Source organism: Thunnus maccoyii, chromosome 17, assembly GCF_910596095.1.
Source record: "Thunnus maccoyii chromosome 17, fThuMac1.1, whole genome shotgun sequence".
NCBI lineage: Eukaryota > Metazoa > Chordata > Actinopteri > Scombriformes > Scombridae > Thunnus > Thunnus maccoyii.
The window spans coordinates 23,835,595-23,845,294 of record NC_056549.1 but is presented as its reverse complement, the minus strand read 5'-3'; the positions used below and the strand labels follow the sequence as shown (position 1 = coordinate 23,845,294).

The following is a 9,700-nucleotide window of genomic DNA, read 5'->3' as shown; positions in this document are numbered from 1 at the left end:
CTAGAGCACAAATGTGACACATCAGTGCCACTCAGTGGCAGAAATACAGTATATTTCTGTGCCGCTCTAGTCAGAGAAAAATTCACACTACTGGAGATAGAAATATATCAAAATGACCAATACTGGAGGAATAAAAGTAATTTTAATAAAAGGGACAGAAGAGCTTCTTGTAGTATCCCATGGAAAAAGCGTTTGATAAAACAATATACTAGACAGCTGTATGTCAGTGTTGAACTGGGAATGTGGAATCTTTCATCATGGATTCACAATCAGATTTTCTTAAGACAACATAAATATGAACTCACAAGCATCTGAATATGTGTAACTGGCTTTGAAGGCAGCGTCTCAGCAGCAGCAGCAGATTGGGGAGGTTCAGCATGGACGTGTTGAGAAACATTTACGATAGCAGAGAGTTTCCAACCTGATATGAAATAAATTAGAGACACCAGGCTGCAGGAAAGACAGAGTGCAAATTGAAGAAGTCCTAGTTCAGGCTCTGGTGACAACGCCCTATTCTGACCTGTGAACAAGAATTTTCTGAGATCTTGGTGCTCTTTTTATTTGCTGCTCCTCTCTGAGTGGCTACAGGTACATGCCGTTGATGAGGTAATCTGACTCCTCGGTGGTTAGGGGTCGGGCTTTTTTCAGCTTGTGGCGAACAAGTCTGAGCCGACAGCCAATCATGAGCAGCAGCAGAGCGGTGATGATTAGGCCAAGTGCCAGTGGAAGGATCGCACCTTGAGGAGGAAAAAGAGGTGATAATGGAGTTTTAGGAAGATGACAAGTGGAGCCAAACATGACACACAAACCACAAAAAGAGGTCATATGGAGGTTGATATGAAACTTTCATGTTAAGTCTTACCTGACTCCGGGGCTGGATGTCCTTCCATCGCTGAAAACGGTTTGGAGATGGGGACGTCACTCTCTGCTTGGCTCTGGGAGACTTTAGGAGCAGCTTCAACAAAAGTACGAATACAACTTAGATTTGGAAATAGTCAACTGTCAACACTGTATTACTGATACGTCAAGGAAGAATTTCTTTCAAGTTTTATTAAAATTCATCGCAGCTTTACCTATTTCAGTCGGCTTGGTGATGGGAGGAGCCACAGTTGCTGGTTTGAAAGCCGGTTCTGGAAGATTGAAAATTACTATTTTTAAGACGAGTTTTATGTTGTTGCAGCTACAAAATTAGGTAAAAAAAAAAAAGAAAAAGAAAGAATTGGACAAGAAGCATCTTCTCACTTTTCTGTATACATTCACTGACACAATCCGATTCCTGGAGGAAGTTGTTATGGTTGCCCTGGCAACCACCATACAGAAAGTGTTTGCATTCCCCTGCAACCCGGTCATAGTACCAGCGTGGGAATGTGCCTTTACAAGGTCCTACGACTGGAGCCGCAGCACACGGATCTACAGCAACAGAGAGAAGGAGCCAGACATAATCAACTGATATTACATGTATTGATCTATGATGAAAACTGATCTACAACAATTTTGATAAACAATTAATAATTATCAAGCAAAAAATGACAAACATTTGAGGATTTACTGCCCACATTTACTATCTCTGTAATTGAACAATCTGTGTTTTGGACTGAAGAAGTCACTATGGGTGATGGGAAACTGTGATGAGAATCTTTCACTTTTTGGGATATTCTATAAACTTAACGATTCATCCATTAATTAAACATATTGAAAAGCCAAGAAATGAATTAACAATGAAAATAATTAGCTAAAGCTGCACTAAATCATATTGTTATATTAACAATAAAAAAAAAATACTGTACAATGTGAAAGTGGCAGCTTGTAGTGAAAACCCCCCAGAGAATTATCACTCAACTCTACGGAGTGTTTTAGCTTCTTTCAGCTCACAGCTCTCATCAACTTTGTTCCCACCCTGTGCAGGCAGTTGTTTTTTGAAACAGCTACAACAAACTGACTGAACATTAGCCATCCAGCGCTAAAGTTAGCAACTAGCTGGTGAACATTGTGGAACATTTAGCAGCTTAGAAGCCAGGTATTTCCCTCAGAAGTTGGTGGAGACCAAAGCTGGACTACAAAAAGAGATTTAATATTACACCAACATTCACCAGGTAGTAAAAAACACGACTCCAAATGAATGCTAGTCTTACTGCGTGTCTAATTTATTTTGTATACATTACTTCACCTATATAACATATACATATGTAACTATAGTTACATCTACCAGAACCATTACTTCTGCACATAGTTTGCTTTTCTATTTTTTACAACCCACAAGTCAGGTCATGTATATATAATATATATACATATTATATAAATATTGTAATGTTTATAATGTATATAGATTGAATTCAATTTACTTGACTTTTTATTTTGTTTGTATTCATTGCGCCTAGCTCTTAACTATTTCCTTGTTTTCTGCTCTGCTGTAACGTGAATTTCCTCTCTGAGGATCAATAAAGTCTTATCTTAACACACTCAACATATCAACTTTGTAAAGTGATAATATCTCAGTGTTGTGTTTACAGCTTGTTGTGTTGTCTCCAAGTAAAAAAAATGGATTAATGGTTTATGATGCAATAAGATAAACTTAATTGATCCCACAGGGAAAGTGAAGTTGCAGCTCTAGTGGAGTATGAGTGGTAAAAGATTCCCATCAATAACAAACCCACAAACAACAGACTGCAAAGGTCAAAGTATTTCTGAAACCTTTCTTTTGACTTCTCCTCTCTCTTTCTCTCCTCTCTCCTAAACAAAGGTATCCATCTAAGTTTGCCAAGCATTTGGACACGGGACTAAGCATTTTGAAATGAAGAAAAGACTCCTGAGAATGCACCTTACCCCAAGTAATACCCACGGTGAGGTGGCAATGGGGGAAGAAGCCCTTTTGGTCTGTCTCAGCCTGATTCAGGGATCAGATGGCAGCAGGGACAGAGGTGCTTTGTTCCAGCACTCAGAGGAGACGCAGCATAGAGCTGTTTTCCCAGGGAATGTAGAGTGGCCCTGTGGCTTCGCCAGCATTTTAGCTCAGTACTATGACTCAATGGCTTCCTACAGGGGCTCCATCTGCTTCTATGTCAAAACACGTACTAAAACCCTCTCTGCCTCTTTACAAAGGGATACTGCACTAATGACACAGTAATGGAGGATCATATTGTTAAAGATTCCCTCTAGAAATGCTTTATGACATATAAAAATACTGTTTGAATAACAATTTGTCTTTTAAATAAAAAAAAAGTTAGATTACTTTGTTAAAAATTCTGCACATACATCAATTTGCACAGTGAAGGAATACATTTTTGTGAAATGTGTGAAGGGAGGCTTTTAAGCAAAAATGTTAACAGGTACAGCTAAAATAAAAGAAACGCTTGTAGATTCTCATCCTATTATGTGTGTGGAATCACTACTCAACCATGTGTTTGTATTATCACACTCTAGAGCAACATTTTCAGGTGTCTTTGTGTAGTTATTTATTGACCTTCAATTTCAGAGTATATTGCTACCTTGACTGGCTGAGGCCTCCTGCTGACTGGGACTTTGTGCAGGAGTGGCTTTGGCCCTATCTTGAGGTGGTATGATGTTCTCCATGGTCTTCCTGGGCCCAGCCTGGAGCATGGAGCCATCGGCAGCTTCCTCTGTCTGAGCCACAGGCAGATGAGGGCTGGGTAGATCAGCAGTGTGGGTCACTGACTTCCGGCTGTTGTCAACTAGAGAGAAAAACAAGGAAGTAATGGGCAGGTACATATATATATTTTTGTCATGCAAAATGCATGTGCATAGAACTTTATAAAAGACATTTAGCAGGTGCACTGCTGACAACAAAACATGCCATTTCAATTGTAAGCAAGAATGAGTTCTTACAGTTAGGACAGAAGTCTTCATCAGAGCGGTCTGGACAGTGTTGCTTCCCGTCGCAGGCGTAGGTGATGTCAATGCAGCAACCGTCATCACACTTGAACTGGTAGTTTGAACAGTGACCTGTACACACTGTGGACACAGACAAGCACAGCTACACATCTTGCACTGTGACCTCAAAAACTCAGTGAACGTACCATGATTAATGCTACAATTTAATTCTAACTGACTGAAATAGCAACTCTGGATACTTTTCATCAAAGAAAGTCCAGCATACAGAAGGTGCAATACTTCAAACATGCACCTCAACACACCGAGGCCTTAACTTAACATGAACAAATTAATATAAAGGAGCTTAAAACAAAAGACTGCATCAAATATGTGGTTTTGGTGAGGGTATCACCTTCTGCCTGGTGTTTTGGTGCCAGCACGGTAACAGAGACGTTGTCGGAGCTCTTCTGACCAGCTGTGTCGGTAACAGTCATCTGGAAGGTGTAGACACCCTCCTGGAGACTGCTGATCTTCAGCAGCCCTGGATGAGTCACCTTCAGCACACACACACAAACACACACACACACACAAAAGGGTAAATGATGGGCGCCAGTTCTGTTATCAACTTTGATTTAATAGCACAAGCACAGATTGAGATTTTTATTTTTGTATTTTCTTCTTTATTTATCATAAACATGCAAAGAGGATGAAGTGGCACAATAAGATACATAATCCCATTATAGCATCAGCTTCAGTTTTTAAAACTTTACTGCCTTGGGGAAGTTTTTTTTTGTAATTTACATAACAACTTGAATCAGTTCACCCACATCATGAAAATATTTATTTCCCTGCTTACGCCTAAGCAGGGAAATAAATATATATATATTAATGTGCAGCCATGCAGACAAGATTTATCCTCTGCTAAAACTTCTGTCTCCACCTCAATATAACTGAGGTCAAAGGAATTTTCTTTGTGGTGCTCAAAGCGTAAGAAAAATACATTTGAAATATGAAATCTTTGTTCACAGTATATGTAACTTTATATCACGATATTGATGTATATCAATATATAATACACTTTCAGGAAAATTCATTGATGAATTGGTAATGGATAAAATACAGGCAGAAAGGACTTTTGGCAAAGTATACTTGCAATGTCAAAGTACTTTTTCTCATGATACAAAAATCTGATAAAAATCCAATATTGCCATAAAACAGTCCAGATCACTGATTTACATCATTGCTCATTATGGCAAATATATCCAGGGATGTTAAAGGTAGAGCTGCAGCAGTTAATCAATAGAAAATTAATCGCCAACTGTTTTGGTAATTGAATAATCGTTTTCAGTGATTTTCTAAAAAAAAAATGCCAAAATTCTCTGGTTCCAGATTCTTAAATACAAATATTTTCTGGTTTCTTGAGTCTTCTATGACAGTAAACTGAACATCTTTGAGTTGTGGACTGTTGGTTGAGACAAACAACATTTGAGGACGATTTGAGGGCTTTAGGAAACTGTGATCACAATTTTTCACCTTTTATTGACATTTTAAAGACCAAACAACTAATCACTTAATGAGAAAATCATCAACTGATTAATCAATAATGACAATAATTGTTAATTGCAGCCCTAGTTAAAGGGATACTTACCATTGTATGAATGGTATGGCAAAAATCTCCAACCCTTATATTCAAGACTGAACAGCAACATATCTCTGGGTCACTATATCTCAGTGACTCACAGTCATTCACAGACCTGCTGTAAAGTGTTTTCTATTGAAGGTAGAAAATAGTGAAACTTCAGATGAAAGTGACATAAAAAGCAGGACCTTTTTGTGTTAGAAGCTTCACATGTTTCCTCTAAGGCTATGAATAGAGGGCAGGCTGCTGTCCTTGAGGCACATTTGGACGTAATAAAATCTTATCTCAGTTGAAACAGCAAAGTATTATGCAGCTCTGGACACAAGCCACCCTGTTGACTTAACTAATGCACACACACAAATGCAATTCGTCCGTGAGGACGATTAGTGACTCTCTTCATACTGCAAATGCAAATATTAGAATCATCTGATCCCCCAAAGTAGATAATAGAGTTATTCCTGTGTGTTCTCTTTAATTCACTCCTTGTTTCCTTCTGTGTGCAGTGCAGCTCATTGGAACAGACCAGAGCAATATTTTCAACTTTCATTCTCACTTGGAGCTCTCAAATTAAACTTTAGAGTATTTGTCACTTCACTGTAAGACGGCTTGGCTAATAGGGTTCACTGAACAGACTATGTATGAAACACAGACCTTCATATTGATGGCTGTGTCCCCCTTGACAAGAGTCCATTCATAGTTGTTGATCCCAACGTCATCCACACTGTCCCGGCCGTCCAGCACGGCCCAGTCAGTGGGCAGCTGGATCACCACATCCTGTCCAGCGTCACTGCGGGGGGGCTCATCCCCATCTGCAAAATCAAACAGGAAATCCCTGGTTATATGGAAGATGTGTAATAATCTAATACATGCCTTACTTATTACAATTTTACCCTTTTCGTCACTTGACACATTAATATTTGTTTTATTCCACTGCAGGTTAAGACATAAAATGTGTTCTTATTACTGTATTGTTGCAGTAAGATTATTAAAAATAGAGATATCTTTATTATTTTTCTGAGAATATTGTACTTGTTATTTCAGTATTTGTGTAATTGCACTAGAATAGCCACTTTTCTTGCTTTTATGAAATCATTAGTAAATGAATAGAGGAGATACTGAGGTCATAAAAACACCTGCTGCAGGTCTCAGTGTCCGAATCTATCTTTGCAAGGCCAGAACCAAAAAGGCAAATCATTAACCTGCCCTGCCTGCTTTATCAAGATAAGAAGCAGTTGCTAGTGACTCGCCCAAACCTGCTGACATATAGAACTGTTAGAAAGCTGATATAAAACTTATTATACTGTCTTGATGATCTTTTTCAAACATCTCATCCCTTTTATTAGAGAGATTAAACTGAGACTGCACTAAGAGAGTTTTCTTACGGGTAATAAAGTTTTATGTTCCAACCTTTGACTAAACATTAGGAAAAAAACAAGCAGAAATTACTTTCGGGGCATTAAACAATACCTCACCCTCCTCCTTTCTCTTCTATAAATACATAGAGGAAATATTTCCGGTATGGCCTTATACAATAAACAAAGGTATATATCAGTGATTGTGATGAATTATAATATGGCAGCTCTATCCTTTGTTATTATAAGAACAATAACATGGGAATGAATAATTAAATAACCTTCCAGTAACCAACATGAGTCAATTCATATTCATATACTTCATTCATTCTCCATTACAAACAAATGTTAAGTGATTGCTTCTCTATATAATATGAATGTTGATAAATCATAGAATATTGAAACATTTACTTACACACTTGATATTTAATATTAATTTAAGTTTTAAATGAAGAACTACATGGCAAAATGTTACTTGAGAGGATAAGTACATCGAAACTTTTACTTTGGGTATATTTGATTAGTTTGATTAGCAGTGTAATATTTGGCCGTGCACTTAACCAGCATGTTTACTTGGTTATTTATAACCATTTAATTAAGCTTTATGTTGGGCCCATAGGGAATACTGTTCACTGTAATCCAGGCAGGTTTTAAAATAATGCAAACATACAGACGAACAGTGAGTTATATACAACACGGACATTTGACTACGTAATGATCAATCATATTGGCTGATAATTTTATTATTAAATGTATCCGGCCTTCACCTTGTGTATCATCCTCATCAGGGAGCCCTTCCCCGGGCCTCCGGATGGAGGAAACAGGGAGGTGCCCCTGCGTGGTGTTTGGAGTCCGGCTGTATGTGGTGAAGCCCTGCTGTGGAGCGAAGGAGCAAACATTTTTATTCCTGTAGGTGCAGTTGAACAGGTAGCAGTTGAGACTTTCCCCGGGCTGCCTCAGGTCCTCCTGGACCACCGCCACGGTGCAGTGAGGCTGCGAGCAGCAGGCGTGCAGACAGTCCTTCCAGGTGTACACCCTGTCCGGAGCCAGCAGGAAGGTGGCCCCGTGCTCGATGGAGGCCTTGGCCCGGATGATGCGCTCTCCGACGGCGTTGTAGTCGCCCACACAGGAGTCACTCACATCGCCTACCCTGTATGCCTGGTCCTGCTGGAGCTGCTTGCGGAATTCCTCCAAGAGCTCCTCCACCCCTGTTATTTTGGATTTTAGGTCGGATATCGGTGAGGTCCGAGTGTCGATGCGTTGCACCGCGCACAGCAGCACAGCACAGGCGAGCAGCCGCCGGTGATGCTGAAGCAGAGCCATGTTGTTTACGCAGTGAAACGGCGTCTCCTTCTGCCTCCGGCTGGTCTCCGACGCATGAGGGTCCTCACAGCAGAAACGGCCTCCCTACATGAAATATAATATATGTGATACTCATGTAAAACACGACAGCTTACTTAATATTCGTCTGTAAATATTAAGCTGAGCGGGTGTCGGTTTGTCCTCTGACGATGCTAAAAATCCGTCGTTGTCATGGTGAGGAGGAGACCGCCGCGAGACCTGAACGTTTGGCTGCTCGGCAGAAACCACTGACGTCATATGATGAATAAATATGGCAGGCGGAAAGGCAAGTGCACCTGTAGCTGTTTCTGTCTTCAGTCTGTTTGCATTACATAAACACTGCAGGCTACACTGAACGGCTGCATTTTGAAACGTTGAAAAACACACATTAACGTAAGGGAGACTGGGAATAATGGTAACATATTTATCATTAAAATGTACATTTTGTATATGTTTATTATTGTGCTGTAATATTTTATTGAAAGAGAAAAGTATCTTATTTTGTTTTTTGTTTATGAACTGAAAATGAAAATCATGTCACCTAAACATATGTTAAGAACAGTATTAACATGTGAGTCCATTTTTAATACTACATTTTATTTTAAAAAATGATGCAAATGGGTGACAAATGAAAGGAAAAAACTGAATAAAGTGGAGAAACTGTTTCTGTACAGTCTGCAAGGGTTTTGATGAGTCTGAAAATGACGTGAATCATATGTTATGGCCTTTGCAGTAAGAGTGGAAAGAAACAGCCTATACTGTATTTAAGTACAACTTTGAGGTACTTGTACTTTACTTGAGTATTTCCATTTTACGTTACTTTATACTTCCACTCCACTACATTTCAGAGGGAAATATTGTACTTTTACTCCACTACATTTATTTAACAGCTTTAGTTACTTTTCAGATGAAGATTTGACACAATGGATAATAAAACAAGCTTTTAAATACAATACATCGTTAAAGATGAAACCAGTGGTTTCCAAACTTTTTGGCTTTTGACGTCTTACAAAAAGCAGTGTGTAGTCGGGGTCACATTTCAGATGTCTATGAGTTGTTAACAGCTCCACCAAATAGTGATTTTTCCCTCTAAACTTCTCACATGGTTTCATTTCAATAAATGTTCAAATGATCCAATATTTCACCAAAAATCAAAGATTAGAGAAAAAGTGACTGAAACTGAAAACAGATTTGTGTATCAGAACATTGTTTTGTCTTCTTTTCTCTCCCATTAATCATCTCATGACCCTTCAGATTTATCTGGTGACCCTTTAGAGGGGCCTGACCCCTAGGTTGGGAACCACTGGACTAAACTAGCTAACTGTATATAAAGTAGTTCAAACCAGCTCCACCTCCAGCAGCTACAACAGTAACATGCTGCTCTAACACTGATGCTTCAGTATTAATAATCTAATGATGTCATATATAATAATATATCAGTCAGAGGCACCAAACCACTACTTTTACTGCAATACTTTAACTACAACAAGGTGATAATACTTATGTACTTTTACTGTAGGATTTTTCATGCTGGACATAC

General features: G+C 39.0%; 1 protein-coding gene across 1 annotated transcript; it reads right to left on the bottom strand.

Moving 5' to 3' along the window:
* Positions 1-123: 123 nt before the first annotated feature.
* lrp11 (low density lipoprotein receptor-related protein 11) lies at positions 124-8,409 on the bottom strand. The gene is made up of 9 exons (XM_042390437.1): positions 7,587-8,409; positions 6,119-6,276; positions 4,241-4,382; positions 3,844-3,969; positions 3,486-3,689; positions 1,243-1,410; positions 1,074-1,130; positions 863-955; positions 124-737 (listed from the first exon to the last, which is right to left on the bottom strand). Exons 1-9 carry the CDS (start codon positions 8,140-8,142, stop codon positions 583-585), a joined length of 1,659 nt encoding a protein of 552 aa, XP_042246371.1. The 5' UTR covers positions 8,143-8,409; the 3' UTR covers positions 124-582.
* Between the last annotated feature and the right edge of the window lie 1,291 nt (positions 8,410-9,700).